Genomic DNA, 21,810 nt, shown 5'->3' with positions numbered 1-21,810 from the left:
TGCCTGGCACATAGTAGGTGCTTATTCCATTCCTCCCTAAAGTGGCCACATGGACATCTGCTCAGGGAAGGGTGTCACTGGGAAAGATAAACAGTGATACTGCAAGAACACGTCTGCTCTCTCAGGGAAATGGGGAGAAATGAATCCAGACACTTCACATGGCCTATCCATCTTCCACACCTGGAGTCAAGTGCAAGCAGACCTGGGCTCTGTCCCCCAAAGCCTGAGGAAGTGCCAAGCTCTGCTTACTGTTAGCTTTGAAATGCTCCCATGACTGGCCACCACGGGTACACTATCCTGTGACAACCACAGTCTGACTTCCAAAAAACATCTCCCCCAGGAAACCGGCTGCTTGGTATTAGCTCCCCTCACCTGGACTCTCCTCTTTCCTGTGTCACAGCTGTCCCTAAACAGCTAGACAGAGGGAGGATTGTCCTCACAGAGGCTGGGAGGCCATGAGGGCTGTGTTTCATGCTAGCTGATTAAGGAGTGCCTGTCCTATGCCAAAGCCCACACCAGCCGAGGACACACAGAGAGAACAGCCCTCCCCCGCCCCCCCCACTGCATCTTTTCCCTGAACTAGAGACAGGACAGCAAGCCAGGCACCTGACCTGGGGACACAGGCAGATGTGTGAGTGACATGCAGGTGAGAGAGCCAAAAGGAAGCAAACTGAGGCTACACCCACAGTTTGGGTGTGAATATTCAGCTTTCCCCCCTAGAAACCTCTGTCTTTGGAAAAGCCATGAGATCTTGTAGGACCAAGTAAGCAGCTCAGAAGGGAAAATGACCTCAGAGGCCTCTGAGGCTCAGGTTAGCTGGCTGTGCCTTCTAGGCTGATGCCAACACAGCTTGAAATCTGAACTGAGAGCCAGACTTGGGGGTCTCAGGAGTGACCAACTAGGGCACTAAAGGCACAGGCCTGTGACCTGTATTGGGATCCATGCCATGGAGAGTATGGCAGGAAGGGGCTTTGGGAAATAACAGAATAAAAGCAGCTTCTTTCAGAAACACCCATGGGTACCAGGAGGGAAAGAGCTCCACTTGGCTTGAGATGATAAATGCTTAACTGAGATCACCCCAGGGCTCTGCCTAACTCCTGCTACTCCTGGCTGCCTTCTGTTTCTAGGACTCTGAGGCCAGGAAGCCACCTGCTCTGTCTCCTCAGGAGCACCCCTCCCAGGGGCTCTGGGAGGCCAGAATGGCAGAGTTAGAGCCAGGGCCCTATGGAACAAGCATATGGAAATTATTCTGAACAAAAGTCCTTTCTCCTCTCCTCTCCCTCTCTACCTAGTCAACCCTGCCCCTGTCCCTTTCAGTTCTGCAGGCTTCCCACGTGGCTCCTGAATCCTGTGTATTCTGCATGCATGCCAGTGGGTCATGGGATTAAATCATGGCCAGCACATGTGGACTTGGGCTGAGACAGGCACAAGACTGTGAAGTTGTCCCTTCCCTCTCAAAATTCATATTTTCACCACTGGGCTTGGTTTAGAGTGGAAACACTAAATCAGATCACTAGCACTAGAGACAGTTCTGACCCGACATCACTTGCCACACTTGTGCTGGCATGCAGTGGGCAGAAAGGGATGGGGGGCAGGAGTGTGCCCTTGGGGAGACCAGGACGCCGGTGAGAAGGATGGTTCATTCATCCGGCAGTGGAAAGGAACACGTACTAGCATCCATAGCAATAGCATACATATCCTAAGCCCTAGCAAGACTAGCTGAGACCAATGACTCCCAAATAGCCTGCTGGGTCAGGAGGTCACTCCGGAGTGGGCCATGGAAAGGCATCCACTCATCAATGACAGAGACCACTGAGGGCAGGGAGGGGCAGGGGTCCTGCACCTCACTAATAGGAGAGCAGCCAGGAAAGGCTAGGTACTAGGTACCCCGGCTGACACTGTGGCCTAAACCATTCTTAGCACAGCCCAGCAGGTCCCCAGGTCCTTCCACCTGAGGTCTGAAGAGAAACCATTTGTTCAAAATGGGGGAGGGGCCAGGCCCACACTCACTGAATATCTATGGGCCCTGTCACCCTGAGAGTTAGGGAAGGGCAGGACTCAGCAGGGCTTTGGAGTGCTGTGTGTTTCCTAGGAAGGGGTACCTTCCTGGTCTGGAGAGAAGGGTCCAGGGGCAGAATAGTGAGGCAGTAATTACAAGAGAGGCTCTGCTCAAGATATCAGGTGAAGGAGGGTCACTAGGACAGTCACGTGGCTTCGTTGGCACTAATCCTGGCTTGGTAGTTTGGCATTTGGCAAACCCAACCTGTGCCCTGGTTGTCCCACTTACACCCTGTCTTCTGGCCAGGCCAATCCTGGAAGAGCTGGGCATCTTCAAGGCTGGGAGGAAAGGTCCTCGGTGTACCCCAGTGTTGACAGCCTCACCTGCAGAACTCAGGGAGCCGGCTGGTGGTCTGTGATGGCAGCGCTGGGGTGCGTGGGAGGGAAGTTTCAATAATATTGCACTTTGACTGCCCCTTCGGGACATGTCCACCCCAGGGGAAGAGTCACCTGCTCCCCTAGCTCCAGACATAAAAGCGTTTTAATACCGGGACCACCCAGATGAAATGTCATGGGAGCGACACTGAGACTGCAGGAAGGAGGGGAACCCAAAAGGCACTGAGCATGCGTGGTGGGGCAGGAGAGGACACCATCACTCCAGAGACAACGGTGTAACAACGGGACAGGAACCATCCAGGCCAGCTCCAGGAGCTTCAGAAGCAGGACAGACGTCAGGGTCCACCAAAGCCAAGTTCTCCTCGGCTTCTCAAGAAAGAGGAATTGCTTGCAAGATGAATGAGGGAAGGGATTCCCGGGGCTTCCAAGACATCAACCAGGACCTCACCACTAAGTCCCACTGGGTCCCCAGAGCCAAGGTCCCCCTTCTGCCCTCATGGCCCTGGAGTGCTAAAGGTACTGGTCCCCGGGAAGGGTGACAATGCTGATGACTCCTCCAGAGCTGACCAGAGTTGCACAGGGTTACAGGGCCAGCAGTGTGGGGGAGTTCAAGGAGTCTGACGACTGGTCACCACTGCTACTGCTTCTGCGATGAGCCTTGGAGCAGGACTCCGAGGGTGACGCAGGCGACTCCTGCTCCAGGACACTGGGGTAGGTGAAGACAAGGTTTGAAGTGCCTGGAGTGATGGCAGGTGTGGAGGTCACCACGATGGGGGTGTGCAGAGGCTCTTCCCCATAGAAACCACCCCCAGCAATGCTGATGGGTTTGATGACAGAGCGTTGGGTCTTGTCCATCCCTACCACTGAGGAAGAGGGGCTGTCCTCTTCCAGAGGCTCTTGCTTCACCACCACAGCGCCTGTACCACGGAGGGGCTGCAGCCCGGTGGTTGGAGGCGATCGGCGCTCCTCAGGGCTGATTTTACACACAGGGCCATGGGCCACCAACATGAACTCCAGCTTTTCCTTCTCCTTCTGCAGCTCAGCGATCTCTTTCTGCAGACCAGATTTCTCCTCTTCCAGCTCCTCTGTCTCCTATGAGGGGGAAAGAAGGGTGTGAGGGACAGAAGCCTACAGGTTGACTTGACGGATGGTCTTAATCTAGATATGAAAGGGAGATTTACAGTGTCCTCGGGTGACCTAGCACAAGTGTCTCCCACACCTGGCCGGGGAACCAGGTGAGTCACACGGTGGCTCCCAATCCCTCCCTTTTATTCCTGAAGGAGGAAAGTTGGCTCGTGGGGTCAGGTGAATTAACTTGGAGCTGCTGTAATTGAGTCCTTACTTCACTATAGCGTACACTTCACAGATTATCCCACTCAACCCTCCAGAAGTTTCTGAAAGCAGGTGTTATCATCAACCCATTTTGAAGATGAGGAAACTAAGGTTCTGAGAAGTTTGTTCATCTGTCCAAAGTTACAGAGCTAGCAGAGAGGCCAGACTTAAATCCCAATGCATCTGATTCGAGTCTGCATGCCTCTACATTCCACCCTCATGACACCCATGCTCCCTTTGGGTCCCCCACTGTACCATTTTAGTCCACTAGTGGACACAGATGCTAAACTGGATGCTGCATGAGAGCAGACTCTTATGAATAAACCTCTACCCTTAGCACTGGACCGAACAGTGCCTGGCTTGTGATAAATACTCAGCTGATCACTGATGGATCATCCCTTTCTTATTCCAGTTTCCAAAGCCCACATCTCTAGACCAGAGACACCAAGGAACACATTTAGTTCCACTGTGTGTCCAATAAAGGGACACCTGACAGCCTGTAAGAGCCTGTGACGATGCCAAGCTCACCAGCAGAAGCCTCCACTCCCTTCCTTTACACAGAGCCAGAGCAGCCTGTGCATTGGAATGGCTTGGGAGAAGAGAGGCGTGCGTCACCGGTCTCCTTCCCGCTTTTTCTCTAACACAGATTCCCATCCACAAATGAACAGATACGGGTAAGAGCTTCATTAAGCACAGTACGGTATATTCCGGCGTGAAAAAAAAAAGTTTCCATCTGTCTCAAGGGTCTGATGAACGTCAGAGGCTTCCTGTGGAGGATGTGGCTCAGGGGCCTGGGTAGCTGGGTCAGGACGTGGGGGAGGCGGAGTAGTAGGGTGTGAGACTTCTGGGAAGAGGGGAGGAAAGCAGGAAGGACTCAGAGGAGTGGCTGTTCCGGGCTGAGGGGTGTCCTCAGGGAGTCACGGTAAGGCATGGCTCCTTGAAGTAGGAGAGAATGGTTAGCAGGAAGGCTCCACTGAGGGAGCATCTGTGGTAGGCTGATCACTCCCGGTCTATTTTATCTGTGAAGGAAGAACTTCTATCCCCATCCCCACTCTGACATCTCCATAAGCCATGACTACAGACACCATGGGATTCACCAAGTATATATTCTAGTGAGTATGCTAAAAATTAGGGCTGAGCCATGAAGAAAACAGCTGAAAGCAGATAAAGTACCTGGAAGGACTAAAGTCTAGATCTCTCTACTTGTCAGTCACCACGTAAGGACTGCAGACAATCTCTCCTCCCTTTGAGAGCACTGTGTCCCAGGGAGTCAGCATTGGCTTGGGACCTCCTCTACCAGATGCTCAGCCCTTCCTTTAGGGCCAGACACAGAAAGGAGTTACGTGACATTGGTCAGGTCAAGCTCAGAGGAGGGAGGGGCAGGACTAGCCCCCCCCCAGGTCTGGGCAATTAGGAAGCATGAGAGAGTGACTCACAACAAAGCTCTCAGCTCAAGGCAGAGGTGGGGAACCTTCCAGCCAATGAAGGATAGACGAAAGCTCCAAGAAGATGTAACTCAACTGACATGTGACCTGTCCACCCATACCACCCAAACCAGGATGCTTCGACTAGGCTGGGCCACCTTTGCTGGCCTTGGGCATGGGGACAATTGGACCCCTGAGAAGGAGCCATGGAGAGGCAGGTAGTGCTGTGCCTGCCCTAGCTCCCTAGAACTATCAACCATCATCCAGAAGCCCCAGTGGGTCTGATGACAGAGCACACTCAGATACTGAGTGAGAAAACATGCTGGCCCAGAAAGGTGGTCTGCTCCTCTCCAGGCCCACACAAGTGGCAATGGCTGATTCTTTTTATTTATCTATTTATTTTTGCTTTGGTTTTTCAAGACGGGGTTTCACCATGTATGTTGGAGCCTGTCCCGGAACTCACTCTGTAGACCAGGCTGGCCTCAAACTCACAGAGATCTGCCTGCCTCTGTCTCCCAAGTGACGGCATCAAAGGCATGCGCCACCACCACCTGGCTGATTCTTATACATTCAAGTACCCATTCCCCACTTCCAATTTGGCATAATGTTGACCCGTGTGCTCAAAAGAATTTTCTGTCTCTCCTGACTCATCGTCAGTGTGACACTTGTAAGGACAGGAGTGGGAGGGTCACACCACACACAGTTCCTTACCGCCTGCAGTTTCTCGGTCAGCTCACGGCGACGGTTCCGACACTTGGCTGCAGCCAGCTTGTTCCTCTCCCTCCGGATTCGACGCTTCTCTTCCTCTTCAGGAGACAGCTAAAGAGGCCACGATTAACAGTCATGATCAGAACAGTGTGGTGGTTCATGGCATTTTTTAAAAAGCTGTATATTAAGGACTACAAACTGCCCTTTAGAATTGGGAGGGGGAGGGAAAAAGATGTGTAGCTAGGCCCAGAGGTCCCAGGGCATGAGGTCGCTACAGAGTGGCTGCCAGGAGGGAGTTTGTTGACGGTTCTGCCTTGGAAGATGACATTGCATGTTTAAGAGGACAGCAGAACATGAGTGGGCAAGGAGCTCAGTGGCCCTGCACCAGGGTAGGATTTATCTGTCATCTCTGGTTCAAAGCCCAAGGCAGAGAAGAGTCCCCCAACAGCAAGCCAGGTCTGGTCTCACCTGCTGCAGCAGCTTCCTCCAAAGCCCAGCTAATTACCCTCCTGTCACTCTCTACGAGCCTCACCACCCATCTTTAGTTATGTAGAGTCTCCACATGGGTGAGATCTACTCATGGGGAGGGGTGAGCTGATGTACTGTCACCAGTGGGAGGGCCATGGGTACCACTCTATTCCCAACTTCCTCTGACAATGCAAGAGTCAGCTTCTCAGAGGTCTCTCTGAGGACTCCTTGGGAGCCTGCCACAGTGCTAGGCTGGGCAAGAAAAAAAGCAGCCAGGCATAAAAGTCCCACTGTTCAGCTTTTTAACTTATTTGATGGTGACTGTCTATATGAGACATAATTCCAGGAGTTGGGGCTGTGAACTCAAGGAAAATCCCATGCAGAGAGATCAGGAACTAGATTCTTCTGATGAACTAGTCAGGGACTCGGACCTCAATTCTGCTCACACACACTGCTAAGGGGAGGGCCATGGGCCAAAGTACAACACAGGATAAAGCGAAGACCTTCCCGTTTATCGACCAGACAGGGATGCATGCCTTGCTAGGGGCTTCAAAGAAGCTAAGTATGATAGGCCCTGAGTCCTGCTTTCAAGGGACACACAGAAGAAAAGCTGAAGTTGCCCCTGAGAGACCACACCATAAGGAACAGCCATTTGTGTTAGCTGGGCTCAGGTTAGGGTCCCAGGAAACTCCCTCCCACCCTGGCAGACCATGGCTGTGATGTCCTGAGAAGTCAAGAAAAGCATCAAATCAATAAGTCCATTCCATCTACACAGAGATGGCCCCACAGGAGTTCATAGGCCACTCAGCTAAGACTTGCTCCCAAAGCTGTGTTGGTCCAAGCCTTACAAAGTTAGTTACCAAGAAAGTCTGAGGTCTTGTGGCAGTCCTGGGCTGAGGTTTCTTTACAGGCCCCTGGACTCCACTGAAGGCCCAGCACCACCACCCTCCTCTCCTCCCCCACATGAAGTCTTTACTGCTGAGGGAGAAATAAAAAGCTAAGCTTGGTTCAAAACGAGCCTTCTCCCTACCTTGGTGACTTCTACTCTTAGAAGCCTCTCCCTGTCTGGGGAGGTGTGGGGCAACTGTGGGTACTGTCGACATAGGAAATGCTCTGGGGTGGTGAGATCAACGTGGTTACAGCTTGAGTGTTGTTAACATCACCAAGGACCCACCCACAAGCCACATACACCCTCTCCTCCGTTCTCTTCAGTCCCCACCCTGGGCTCAGAGGAGCCTCCTGGGCAGGCTCTGTAGGAGGTCACAAGACACCAAGCTGACTCCTGGGACAAGCCTTGGGGTGGAGAGGGAGAGCTGGAAAGAAGTCATAGAGAAAACACTAGAGCCAGGAACCCAAGAGTCAAGAATGTGGCTGCCACAAAGATGGTGTGAGTGGTTAGTGGTCCCCTGAGCTCTCTCCCTCTATACCACAAAAGGAAGGATGTCTCCAGACAGCTAGTCTTGAAGCATACCTAGGTAGTATGGCATCAAAAACATCCAACTGAAGGTCAAAGTGGTGGATCTACTACTAACTAGGTGTGACTCTGGGCAGGGCCCTTCCTACTAGGCCTCATCTATGAGCTAGGTTTAGGGGAGAAATTCAGAGGTACCCTCCTAAAGTCCCTTCTAGGTGTAAACTTCTGAATGTAGGCCCAGCAGAGAAAGACTGTGGGACACATCATGCTGCAATGTCTACCAGCCCACAGGAGTCTGGCTGCCACCCAGCATCATTTATATCCTGGAACAATCTCGCTTATCAATGACTATGAAACTTTGCAGTATGGATACAGGCACAATCACAAAGGACAGTGTGGTCACTACTACAATACCTGTGACTATGGGAAGCCCCAAGAGGGGTCAGTAGCTTCCCCTACACATGCAACTGTACCCCAGTGTCTACTACACGTAACCCCCAAGGGCCCTGCACTATAGTCCCAATGTTAACATCTATTTGCCACGAGGTCCGACTTTGTCTTCAGAAGAGCACAGTTCCTGAGGAAGCTTCCAGCTCCATGGAGTGGGAGTCTTGTAACTCTAAGCCCTCTTGGGACTACTGGTTCTGGGTCCATCACAATGTCATATTAAAGGCACTGGTACTAGGATATGGTGAACCCTGAGGAACTTGGAGTAGAAACAGATGGGGGTTGGAGCAAAGGCTCCCCCAGTTAACAGGAAGGCTTTGCTAGATTCACATATCATTTGAAAAGGAAAATGCACTACTAAGGGTTTCCTTCTCTGGGTTTACAGTGGCATGGCCTTGGGGGAAGGGCACTGTGCATGGAGTCCAGGCAAGCGGGTCTGGGCCTTGAGTTTGTGGTGGGAGACAGATGAGATCTTTGGAAGCCTGGGTCCTTCCTTCCAAGTCAGTTGTCTCTCAAAACTGAGCCCCTTGAGAAGGAAGAACAAGCAAAACATGATGTGTGACCTCGATCTGTCCCCAGAGCTGAACAGACTCCTCGGGCCCAGGTCACTGTACTTCTGGGACATATTCCAGGAACCGGAAATGGGCTGCAGCTATGATCTAAAGGCCTGAAGATACTGAGGAAGAATGCAAAGTCACATGGGTGCCTTGATCCTATGGCACTCATCCAATGGCTCCGCACTAAGGCCAGGCAGTATACTACTGCAGGAGGCCATGACAGTTCGCATTCACTGATACTTTACACTTACAAGGTGTTCCTCAACTCAAGAACTCCCTCAAGCACCAACTTAGCATCCGTGTTCATGAGCCCCTCCCTCCCCCAGCTACCAATGTAGCTCTTCTCCACTCGCGAGAGGCATACCTGCTCATCTCTCCTCCTGCGGCCCACAGTGGTACCGATGGTCTTGATCACACCGGGCCTGGGGAGAGCCATGTGCCCAGGGACTGAAGCCAGCCCTGGCAGGGGGCTGTAGGGGTGTGAGCGTGGATAAGGGTTGGACATGGAGGTAATCACTGTGGGCTGGACCATCCACTGCAGGTCCTGGCTGGTGGTGATTGCGTTGATGGTGGGGATGAAGGCGCTGCCTGAGCCAGGCATATCTACCCGGAACTTCTGAAACAAGGAGAAAGACATGACACTGAGCCAAGAAACAGCAGAATAGGACAAACAGAGTCAGAATCAAGGACAAAATCTATAGACTTCTGGGTTAAAGCTTGATGCCAAGGTCATGTCCCAGGTGGGCTTCTCTAGACAAATCCACATTACCAAAACTCAAGCTGATCTTACCAGTCCCTGGCCTATGTGTCAGATCTGTTCCCTTCCTAGAGTCCTGAATACTTCATTCTCAGGGGCCCTGGGAGGAAGAAGCCACATCCCAAATGACTTCCAGGACACATGTGAGGCTGAGTCTCTCACATTCACCCTGTAGTCCTCCAGAGCACATATCTGCAGGATGTTCACCTTGGCCTCCTGGGGCCTCTGAGTCACCTACCAATTATTCCCCAGGGTACTGGCTCAGGACACATTTCTTGGAGATTTACACACCAGTAGATCAAGAGCGATCACTACAAGTATATTGTGTCTGCTTTAGTCACTTTCCAAGGAAGTTCATGATGAGCCTATATGCCTATCAGATCAAGGTCAAGTTGAGAAGGCTAAATCTTCACCTCTGTTTACTAGAGAGTCTATCGGTCTATCGTCAGTGCATGGGATTGAAGCCCTGAGTCAGACTTTGCAGCAGAACTCCTCTCACTATCTTTGACCCTGTTCCTTTGCCTTCACTTGCAGCTTGCTTAGGCAGACCCACTGTGTCTATCTCTGCCATTGAACACCTCTATCTACCTGGGCTCACAGATGTGTCTGCAGGAAATCTTCAGTGCTGCCAGCTCAGATGTTTCCCTTTGTCTCTTAATTTATGTTGGGACCATGTTGCAGAACTCTGTGAGCTGCAGGACAGTCTATTTCAAATCCAACAAGATAAAACATCAAAGAACAATAGATCAGGCCCCTCAGCTACCATGTTACTGGAACTATCTAGGCTCTGCACTCATCTGCAGTAGGCCAATTAAACAGTAACAGAGGAAAATAGAAAAGAGAGATTTATTCAATGTGACCATATTAAGAAAAGGGACACAGAGGCTCATTGACTCTCCAAGCCTATCTTCAGAGTCAGAACCCAAGGTTGAGGTTTAAATAGAGAACAAGAGGAACATAGCTAAGTGGCATGAGTCAGGATGTAGTCCTGCTCCTCCTGCTCATCTTCAGTCTGTCCTGCAAGGTGCTCTGATGGGTTATCATACTGCATAAAGACCCTTCCTGGGAGTCAACAGCCCTCTCCTCCTCTCAGTATGAGATCCCTGGGACAAATCCAGTTTCTGGGGGACTATTGTTTCAATGGTCTGATAGCCAATGTGTCTGTCTAGAATATCTTCCCTCCTGCCAGGATGACTACAGCTGGCTTTGACGCTTCTCTAGGACAGCTCCTAGAAAGTAAGAGAGGTATAAAGGGGAGCCCCTCCCATTTCCAGCATCCAGGACCAGTTGAAACCCCATCCTCAGATGTTCTGTATCCACAAGAACATCTCACAACTTTGTACCCTGACTTCATAGGTAAAATGATGACAGTCATTAATAGCTACCACTTACAGAATGCCCGACACCATGTTAATGTCTTGCCTAGATTACCAGGTTAATTCTCCCTTGGAGGTAAGTACCACATTATCTTCATCTCAGAGGTAAAAACAGTCTGAGAGACTCTAAGCCACTTATTCAAGGCCATATTGTTGCTAAATAGTGGGGTCAGAGTTCAAACCCAGCTCAGCATGACCAAGACCAAGCACCACACAGATTTCTCTAGCATTCTTTCTTTCTCAAAACCCAGCCCCAAGTGCTGAAGTTCACCCTGTGCCATGGGTCGCTTCAGCATCCCCAATGACACCGAGGAGGTCCCATAGACTGCTTCCACCAAAAAAGGAAACCCTGCTGTCCTTTGCCCAGGCACTATAGTAGCCCCTGACTAGTCTAGTCAGAGCAACTGAGACTAGAAAAATTGGATGTGGCTACTTCTGCAGTCGTTACCCAAGCTGACAACATCACAGGCATGAAAATGAAGTGAAGACTACACACCCTTCCACTATACCTGGCCAAGCTGACAGACCCTTCCTCACTTGCCATCCTGTCACCCACTTGACTCCAGTCCCTGTGACAGAATGTGACTGTCTCACTCCCCAGATTGCCCCAGTGCATGAAAGCTGCCCAATGCAATGCATTCTAGGGTTTTATCAGGGAGGTTGCTCAGGACAGTGGTTTCTGGTCAGTCTAGTCAGTTTCAGAATTAGACCACTGAAGGTAAGTAGGGTTGGTTTTGGTTTTGAACCAAAAGTTGACTGAAGAGAAACAGGTATGTTGCGCTTGGTGGTTCAAGATTATAAATCCCAGCTATTTAAGAAGGCTAAAGCAGGCTGGCTGTTGGTAGTGCAGGCCTTTAAACCCAGCACTCAGGAGGCAGAGGCAGGTGGATCTCTGTGGGTTCAAGGTGAACCTGGTCTACAGAGTGAGTTCCAGGACAGGCTCCAAAGCAATACAGAGAAACCCTGTCTCAAAAAGCCCCCCTCAAAAAAAATCCAAGACCAGCCAGGCAGTGGTACATACCTGTAATTCCAGCATTCAAAAGACAAAGGCAGGCGATCTCTGAGTTCGAGACCAGCCTGGTCTACAGAATGAGTTCCAGGATGACTAGGTCTACACAGAGAAACCCTGTCTTGAAAAAACTACTTCCTCCCAAAATAAATAAAGTTCAAGGCTAGCCTGAGCTACAAAATGAGTTCAAGACCAGCCTAGGCAACTTAGTGAGACCCTATCTCAAAATAGAAAAAGGATTAGAACACTTGGCCAGTGTGCACACAGCCCCAGGTTCAGTCCCAAGGGGGAAGAGGTGGGGAAGCATTCATGTGGTGTGAAGCAGGTTAGAATATCTTGGAGTGGAGAAAGGGTGTACCTGGATCTGGACTGTGAGAAGGTAGAGGTTTGTTGTGAACAGTGGACATGGCTAAGTGTGTGCAGAAACACTGAGGTCCAGGCAGTGAATGTTCTCCCTGGCTACTGGGGGAGGCATCTGGGAGGCAGGAGGTCAGGAGGTCCAGGTTTGAGGCCTGGCTTAAATAGCTCTGCTCTGAGCCCATCATTGAGGACTCAATTCTGGGACAAAAGAGAGCATACTGAGCCATGCAGTGGTGGCACACGCCTTTAATCTCAGCATTCAGGAGGCAGAGGCAGAGAGAGGTAGATCTCTGTGAGTTTGAGGCCAACCTGGTCTACAAAGCCAGCTCCAGGACAGGCTCCAAAGTACACAAAGAAGCCCTGTCTCAAAAAACAAATAAACAAACAAAAAGGAGAGAAATATTGATTCTGAACTTCCTGCATTGTTACAGGGATTAAAGCCACAGCTACTGTAATCACAGGCTGGGAAGCATATTCAGCCCTGGTTAAGAATATTCTGAGGAACTTGTAAAGATTGCCAATGTCGGGCATCATCATTAGAGTCTAAAATAATTGGTTAGAGGTGGAGTTCTATTACAGGTACTTTTTCAAACTCCAAAGAGATTCTATTATAATATGCAACCAGGGCAGAAAAACATTGCCCCAAACAAATGGAAGGCACTACAAATCATCACCATCACCACCACCGCCACCACCATCAGCATCATGTCACCCTCATAATGTAGGTCTGTGTACACTGTACAGGCTAGCTCTTGGGAGAATTGCCAGCTTCCTACTTTTGGAAGCACCCAAATTTGTATTCCATGTTGCTCCCCCAAGACAGAGCCTCAGACCAAGGTTCCCAGTGCAATGGCCTAAGCAACCATGTCAATTCCCTTTTCAGGAAATTATCTAAGAAATATGCTCAGTCCAAAGAACAACCACATACCCATTTTAGGCTTGGGTAAGAAGGCAGAAAACCCAAAGCCAGCTAGAAGACTAAGATTCCTCAGGGATAGGCAGGTGCCACCCAACCCTCTAGTACACACACACACACACACACACACACACACACACACACACACACACACACACACACCCCTTCCTGGCAGACACCAGCCAGATGCCTTGCAGTGATGGCTTGGTCTAGACAAAACAAGGCAGCAATAAAAACAAGGCTGGAGGTAATGACTGCCTCTGATTCGCATGTACACCTTGTTTCAGACAGAGGTAAAGCCGTATGGATAACACGCTGGCTCCAAACTGCAAGGAAAACAATGTCCTGTCCCCAGAGGGGACCGAGGCCCGATAAAGAAGGCTTTTGTCTCCAAAGGAACCTCTTGGAGAGATGTATGAAAGTTTCAATTAGGTCTGGCAGATGTTTTTGTCTCAACTCCAAACATATTATTCAGAAAGTGACACTGGGCTAAGAGAGAGGAGATGAGGCTAGAAGTCTGTGGTCTTAGAAGTCAGCCAGATATTCTCTGATATGCTAACAGACCACAAATGACCCAAATGTCCTGTAAAGGGGACATGGAGTCACGGTTCCCAGTGAACACATTCACATTAAAAACAAAAAACAAAAAAAAAAAAAAAAAACAAAAAAACAAGACAGTTTTCCAGCCTCGGGAACCAAGGCAATGCTGTGACAGTGCCCAGATATAGGCTGGCTGTGATAGGATGGAGGGAGGAGGTAACCAGGGTCTCTCTTGGGTCTCTAGAAGCTCCCTGTCAACTTGTGGGTGAATGCTTATGAAAGGACAAACAGCCCTCATAGACTTCCTAGTGCTGAATCTGGCAAGATCTGCTCTAGGAGTCAGACAATAACAACTTGGGAGCTTTTGGGGTCATACCATCTGCGTTACAGTTCTACTCCACCACTGAGGCAGGGAAGCAGCCACAGAGAATATATAAGCAGGCTGGCATTCCAGGGCTCAGGTTGGAGGGAAACAAAAGAGAAGAAAGAAGCAATCAACAAACAAACAACAAAGACTGAGAGAGACCCCCAGAGCCAGGAAGCCAAGGAAATGGACCTCACTCCTCTGCTTGGGTCTCCAGACCCTGAGCAAAAGTTCAAACCGTCCCAAGCTTTGTTGTGAGTCTTCAGTCACTGGGGACTTCAATGTCACCCCAATGCTCGGGGTATAATGGGGTGCTCAGTGATTATGTGTGCAGTCACTCAGCGATCAACTCAACAGACCCAACTCCCACAGCCCAGCCCCTGCTGGCCGGGAGAATGCCTTTTGGGACTCAACAACAGGACTTTGGGTTCAGAAAAGTGATTACTAGTAATGAAAGCTTCCACCATCATCCCTTTGGGCATAGATGGAGCTCCCCTCACCCCAGAACCCTAAGCTAGTATTTAGATAGAAGTCAAGCTTGGTGTTCTTCAACCATCCTCCTGGCCAGTCCTTCTTGGATTGATTCTTATCAGGACCTCAATCAAGCAAGACATGAGCCTGTGACCCCTGCACCCTGCTCCGTCAGGAAGACAGGCATGCCATCTAGGACTGAACTGGCCTTTGTCCTTTTCTACATCCTCAACATAGGAAAAGGAAAACAGCATTCCATAAGGCTAGCTTTGGAGGGAGAAAGGGGAATGCCAAATGTTCCAGTCACACTTATCCATATCAGTCTTCTGAGTCCCAACACCAACATCGGGCAAGTGTTGTGTTCACTGGAACACAGGGTACCTTCCAAAGCCTGTGATACAGCAATAATATTGGCCATCACCTTGACTCCTGGCCTTTCTTTTCTGAGGAAATTCCATTTATGTCACAATGGAAACTCACAATTTCCAAACTTTTACACTATACAAATGTATCACAGGTCACCCCATCATCTCTTCCACCAGGTCCATTTGAGAGAACCAATCTAGCCTGTGGTCTCTCATGGCCAAGGTGAAGGAAAGCAAGCAGCAGAGAGAAAAGATGAGATTGTTGTGGAGTTATCCCTAGATGTCCTGGATCTTTTGTTCTTTCCAGTAAGAGCCCTACTCCTGAACACCGGAGAATTTACCCTGCAACCCTTTCCTAATATCACTGATTCTCTGTCCTCTGCAATCAATAGGACCAGGGTTGGAATCAGGCTGGCCTTAAACTCAGAGATCTGCCTGCCTCTGTCTATTCCATAGAGATGAGACATAACCACCCAGCAATGAAGCTATTATTTTTCCTTTCAACACATAAACCAGGAAGTCGGCTTCCTTCACTCTCATAACCAGTATCTTTGTTTCAGCTTAACAAAGCAAAAATGTCCGAGGCATCAATGGCAGAGATGCTGTGTCAGCAAGGGGTTTGGAAGAATGAAACCAACAGGACTTGAGGTCTCACTGTGTGCTGGGCCCCAGGCTGTCCATTCAGATTTCATACAAGACTTAACTCCAAAGACCTCTTGGTAGTTTTCAAATATCAAATTCATCTTTCAAGGGAAGATTTGATAGTAGGGAGAATTTTCTAAATATAATAACAACAATTCCAAAAGAGCATTTGTTGCAAAGCCTTTGTGTCCAGCAGCCTTGGTGTTCAAGGAAGCAGATAGCTCCCAAAAGCAGCAAGGATGGAGGAGACCACAACGAGGAGTGATGTAGGTGTGTAGGTTCTGATGTGTTTGTAGTAACACACACACACAGGCGCTCAAATTTTATACTCACTGTGGATAGATAATAAGACAGGCATGGAAATGTACTCAGGGTTTTGGAAAGGAAAATTCAACTGCCACTCAGACAGTTCATGGTTGCTATTTCACCTTGATGGTGATGAAAAATGGAGTGCACTTCCACCACCAAGAATCAACGGAACAGATACATTTCTGGAATAAATCTACAACATCTGTAAGGTCATGGCAAAACAACAAGAGAGAGAGAGAGAGAGAGACAGAGAGAGACCCTTAATTTGCACTTCCCACTCTCCTAGCATGTCCCCACACAAATGTTGAGAAAACAACACCATCAGGACACCCTTGTGAACAGAGAAAAAGCACCCCTTTCCCAATCAATTCAGAATCAGGCTTATTTAAAACAACAACATATTTTTTTTCTTAAAAAGAAACTCACTTTTAATTTGAGGTGTTTATAGTTATCTGTTACTAAATATATGGCATTTATTTGCCTTAAATAAAAAAGAAAAATTCTAAGAATTTGGAAAACTAACCAAGTTTAACAACCTGAGATTGGAAAAATACATTCCCAGGAGAGTGCTTCCAAAACTGTCCTGTAGGGGGCACTAGAGAGATATGGTTGAGGCTGACTTGGGAAATCAGTCATTTCTGGTAAAAGTTGTTGGATGCAAGGAATGTCCCAGCCTGGTACAGTTGGCAAAAGTTTACTCTGGGGAAGTGTGTGTGTGTGTGTGTGTGTGTGTGTGTGTGTGTGTGTGTGTGTGTGTGTGTGTGTGTGTGTGATGTCCTAACCTGGTATAGTTGGCAAAAGTTCACTGTGAGGAGTGTGTGTGTGTGTGTGTGTGTGTGTGTAATGTGTGTGTTTGTGCATGTGTGTGCCCCTGTTGAGAGAATGTGGCAGAAGGGGGGAAAAGCTTGTCTGATGTTCCTTGATTCCAAAAGGAAATAGTCTTGACTTATTCTCACAAGTCATCTAGAAACAGATAAGCAGCCTTGGAAAAGTTCCGTGTCTTGTTTTGTTTTGTTCATTTAAAGGGGGTCTGGCTGATGAAAACAAGTTATGAAATGACCTCTGTTTGTGTAACTGGGTGGATTGTGTAATCTCAGCGCCCTGAAACCGTAACAGCCAAGGAGCAAGGCACAGCATATATCTGGAGGTGTTAAGCTTGGAAAGCCAGGAGAAGGAAAATAACAAAGTGAACTCTAGGAGGGGAGGTATATACAACTATCCCCAAGAAAATTAAATTGCTAGTGATTAACCTTTGAGATTGAGATTATAGCTGCAACAGGAAATATTTTTCATGTTTCAAGTTCCTGCCATATACACAGGCAGAGATTTTTTTTTAACAAAGAGCTTTATGCCTCCCACCCCACAAGTCAGTGGAGCTCAGTGCTAAGACCAGGCTTTATGTGTGTTGGAGGGGGGGGTGGAGTTTGGGGCTGGTTAAACAGCAAATTTATGGGGATACAAGATCCCACAAACAAGACCAGGAAAAAAATCATCCACTTGCTCAAGGGAACACCAGGGGCATCTCACAATGATTGGTCCATCGTAGTGCCATAAAGCAGGAAGGCCCAGTCACTAACTGCTGGAAAAATTCCCCCGTGAAGGAGATTGAGAGAATAGTTGATTACAGACTTTATCTGGTATGTAATAAAGTTACCTTGAGCCCAGATCAGGGTGGGGTCATAGCACAGACTTGGAAAGGAACAAAAGCCGAGGCCTGTCATTGGAACCACAGAATCTTTTCTGGGTTTTGGAGAAAGCTAGAGCAAGGAAGGGAACAGCCTGCCCCTCCCCCACATCTCACCTACCACACCAGCAAGGAGTGAAGAGGCCATGGTGAGACTTGCCCAAAGTGGCACTACCTTGCCAGTACCTCTGGGTTGAGAGACTTTTTGCTCATGCTACTGAGCAGAATGGGCAGACAGACCTGAGGATCCCATGCACTGGTTGTTGCTAATTGCAAAATCTTCATGTGTTACAGCATGCTAGGAATTAGCCAACAGCTGCTTTTTGCTTCGGTAATGAGGCCCCATTACACACTGCTGGACGGAGCTCCCTTCCTTCGTCCTAGCATTGGTTTCCTGTCTGATTTGCTTCCAAAACAAGGAATTGCCTCTGCTCATATCCTGGGCTCAAAGCCCTAGTGACACAGATTATTCAGTTGGGGCACTGATTAGTGACACAGATTATTCAGTTGGGGCACTGATGTCCGGTCTGACTTCCCATCCAGGCCCCAGAGTCTGAGCCAAGCACCAGGCAGGGGGATTGCACTGTGTCTCTGGTCACTGCTCCATCTCATTAGTGAAAGAAACAGAAATGCAAAGCTCCTATGTTGGCTGGGGAAGGAGAGGGATGTGGGGTGGGGTTATTGAACTGGAAAGTCCAGGGACAGGTATAAATGTCTCTAATGATGTTCTGGTTCAACACAAATCACCCACAGAGCTGGGATGCAAAACATAATCAGTGACTTTTCAAATAAGCCTTAAAAGGAATCGCTTCAGTAGTAAGGGTCCATTGACTGCAACCTCAGTGAAGACCAGGCTCTCTACAGTAGGTGCTTAGCAGGTATTGAGGAGTTAGAGAGAAGACACAGAAAAGCCATTTAGAGGAACTCTCACCTGACATGGGACATTATTTGGGAGGGGTGTCCCTCTTTTTCGGATTACAAAGAAATGTATATTTTTATTATTTATTTATTCCCAGCTCAGTTCATCTTTCCTGGAAGCGCCCCCACCCCCCAACCTCCTATCGGGTTGACTGCTGGAAGCCAAGGCCATAACCATGGCCTTATGGAGTAACCCACGCTTCAGCCAACTTGGCTAGGAACTCCAGAGGGCTTCGGGTGGCAGAGAACCTTGTGAGTTCATGCAGTTCCCTCGTGAGACAGTGTGTGTGCTGCTACAGAAGTCAGGTACCCCACCAGTACCCATTTGGTATCCTATAGACAGAGCACAAGCAGAAAGAATCCCTCCAATGGAAACCAGTCTGCCTGCTTTAGAAACAAGTTGTTTTTCTACTTCTAAAACCACTACTCAGGAGCCCAAGTGATGCCTCGCTCTCCCAATTCGTTCTCCCCGCTTCCTTGCCCCAGGTACCCCCAAGCCCCTCCAGGTTCTGCAGGACAGTACAGGTTCCTGCCCAACCCTCACCGGAAGCAGGGGGGGGTGAGCACAAGAGGTGTCAAGAGCCAATCAAAGCCAGCTTCATCCTTCCTGACCTTCGCACCTGATTCCCAGAGGCAACCCTAGCCCTCCTGAGGGATTACTTGAAGGAGCCCAACCGTATTTCTGAGTCCCCAACCCTTTTCAGAAAACAGCTAAGACTGAAAGAAAACAGAAGAAGAAAGGGCTAAAAGGCCTTCGTTGTAGTGTCTGACGGTTGGGAGGGAGCTTAGGGGCCCAAAGATTTCCTTGCCTATCCACCACCGAGAAAGGGGAAGGTGGGAAAAGGAGGGGAGAGCTCTCGGAAGGAGGTAACGGGCCTCCAAGAGGGGACCTGCCATTCCAGAAGGGTTTCTGAAAAATAAAGTAAGAGAAGCCGCGGGTGGGGGATGTTATTGGCTCTTCGAGCCCACTCTCCGCTTGTTTAAAAAAAAAAGCGGTGGGGTGGGGGTGGGTGGGGCGGAACAGAACAAAAACCCACAACTTAACAACGGTGGCCCCTGTGTATTTTTCTAGCTCAGCCAAGAAAGGGTAAAGACGGAGGTTGGGGGTGAAGGTAGTGGGATCTAGAAGAGGGCAGGAGTCTGCCCGTGCCGCCAGGTGCACCCGGGCCCGCACGTACCTGCTGGCCGCCGCCACCGCTGGAGTAGGACTCGGCGTGCGCAGGAGAGCCGCTGCTGCCCCGGGACGAGGTGTCAAAGTTCCCGGGATAATCCTGGTACATGATCCGCGGTGGGGGCCGGAGAGGAAACAGGGTGGTTTTCTTCCCCGCCCTCGCCGCGGTCGCGCAGTCTGCTGCGCGCTCGCTGGTCCACCGGCCCCACCGCGGGCTGGGTTCTTCGCTCCGGGGCTGTCCCCCAACCGAGGCAGACGGGGAGGCGGCGACACTCGGAAAGTGACCCCCCGATCGCCGCGCACCGCACTTCGTTTCTGCTCTTCAAGCTCCGCGGAACCGGTTGTCCACCGGGTCCCTCCCTCTAAAAAGTCGGCGCGTCCCTCGGTCCCTCCCCTGCGCGCGCCCTTCCGCCCCCGCGCGCAGCCGGAGCTCCACCGGGACCCAAGGACTGAATCAAAAATGGGCAACGCAAAAAGACTAGGAGCCCAGCGGGCGTCGCTTGGCAGCTCTTGGGGACTCCCTCCCCAATCTTACAGGGCGCCAAAAAGGCGAAAAAGAAAAGCTGCCGGTTGGGAGAAACTTCTGTTTCCTCCGTTTAGAAAAGGAGCCCGAGAATAAACTTCCTGTGGCCAACTCGCCGCCTGAGTTTCCCGGCGACTCGGACACTTGACTTAGGACAAGGCAGAGAGTGCCGGTCCAGCGGTCCCGATCGCGCCGGCGGGGCAGTACCCGTGGGGTTCCAGGCTGAGCGGTTGCTGACAGGGACGTAGCTTCGCGTCGCAGTGACCTGCACCCGGCGTCCGCTCCGGGACGGGCCGGCCTCGCGCGTCTTGCCTCGCTTCGCCCTCCCTCTCTCTCCCTTTCTAGCGCGCTCTCCCTCTTTCTCTCTCACAGTCCCTGCCGAGCACCGCTCGCTGTCTCGCTCCAAGCCCCAGCGCTCTGCCCGAGATGAGTCACTACAATGGCACGAGTTCAACTCCACACTCTTTATTCTCCAGCCCCGCACCATGTGGATCGACTCACGTCAACCCTAGACTCCACCTTGCTGGGAGGAGCGCTCGAGGCGGCGTGGGAGGAGGCCGGGGACCAGGAGGAGGAGGAAGAGGCGCGGGAGGGGAGGAGGCGGGAGCGGCGCTCCCTTCCCGGCCCTGCTCGCGGTCGCGCTGACGCCAGCCGCACACCCCGCGCTAGGAAGGCGGGCGGTGGTGAGGGTGGGAGCGCGCGGCCCTGGCACTTTGGGGGCGCCGAGGCCTCTTGGGTTCTTGCCGATCTCCTCCACCCCCCCCCCGGGGCGCAGCGCCCTTGGTCTGTTCCATTGGCGCAAGTTGCCAAAGATGGTCATTTGCGTTAGAGGACGCGAGTGCGGGTTTCCTCGCTTTCGGGTGACGTGGAGGGAGAGGGATTCCCTTGCCCGCTCACAAGCATGCCCCCCCATCCCCACTCCAAAAGAAAGGGGCGCGGGGCGGGGCCCCAAAAGCGGCTGCAAGGGCTCAGGGTCGGGGTTTTAGAAAACAATCGTAGCCCTGAAGCCGAGACGGGTGGCTCAGTGCGGCGCCACCGCGAGGCCGAGAGCCTGGCGCACAGAGCCGCTCGCGGGGAGGGCGCGGCCGTGAGCAGTCGTCCGCACCCTCGGCGGCGCCGCCCGGTACAGCGGGCGTCCTGGACGCACCGGGCACCCGCGCAGCCCTGCAGTCAGTCGGGTCCTGGCGGGGTGCGGCAAGGCGCCGCCAGGCGGGGCTGGCCTGCCCCTTTTCCCCTCGAAGCCTGGCTACCCACTGCTTCCCTTTTGTATGTGTGTGCGCTTGGTTTTTTTTTATTGTTTGTTTGGTTGGTTTTTTGTTTTGTTTTTTTTTTTTTTATTTTGGTCTTCCAATTAATTTGCTAGGAGAGTTATTGAAGATGAAATTAGCTAGAGAGACATCTCAGGAGTCCTCTGTGCTAGACAATTAGGACACATGCATCTAATGGCAATAACCAGCCTTAAAAGCAAACCAAGCTGTTCAAACAAACAAACTAGGGGCCGAGAGGTGTGCCCCAAGTTGCCTTGAGCTGTTTTGGAGCAAAGTTCAGGGCACGCGTGGCCGGATTCCTAGCTCTTCCCGCCTTGATGGGCGGGGGTGGTGCGCAGGGTAAAGAGCGCAGGCCTTGGAGTATGAATGCCTGGCCATGCTATTTACGAGCTG

At 50.7% G+C, this 21,810-nt stretch overlaps 1 protein-coding gene across 1 annotated transcript; it reads right to left on the bottom strand.

The window, feature by feature from the left end:
• Positions 1 to 2,370: 2,370 nt before the first annotated feature.
• On the bottom strand, positions 2,371 to 20,376 carry Fosl2 (FOS like 2, AP-1 transcription factor subunit). The gene is made up of 4 exons (XM_051181826.1): positions 19,634 to 20,376; positions 9,109 to 9,360; positions 5,862 to 5,969; positions 2,371 to 3,486 (listed from the first exon to the last, which is right to left on the bottom strand). The coding sequence occupies exons 1-4, from the start codon at positions 19,733 to 19,735 to the stop codon at positions 2,977 to 2,979; spliced, it is 972 nt and encodes a 323-aa protein (XP_051037783.1). The 5' UTR covers positions 19,736 to 20,376; the 3' UTR covers positions 2,371 to 2,976.
• Between the last annotated feature and the right edge of the window lie 1,434 nt (positions 20,377 to 21,810).

Source organism: Phodopus roborovskii, unplaced genomic scaffold (assembly GCF_943737965.1).
Source record: "Phodopus roborovskii unplaced genomic scaffold, PHOROB, whole genome shotgun sequence".
NCBI classification, from domain to species: Eukaryota; Metazoa; Chordata; class Mammalia; order Rodentia; family Cricetidae; genus Phodopus; species Phodopus roborovskii.
This window is presented reverse-complemented; position numbering and strand designations above follow the sequence as displayed.

Excerpts from the sequence above, each read along its gene's own strand:
- Fosl2 (XM_051181826.1), bottom strand. The coding sequence starts at position 19,735 with ATGTACCAGGATTATCCCGGGAACTTTGACACCTCGTCCCGGGGCAGC. Across the intron at positions 5,970-9,108 it reads GCAGGAGGAGAGATGAGCAG|CTGTCTCCTGAAGAGGAAGA; the intron begins GTATGCCTCTCG and ends TGGCCTCTTTAG. Across the intron at positions 3,487-5,861 it reads TGACCGAGAAACTGCAGGCG|GAGACAGAGGAGCTGGAAGA; the intron begins GTAAGGAACTGT and ends TCCCCCTCATAG.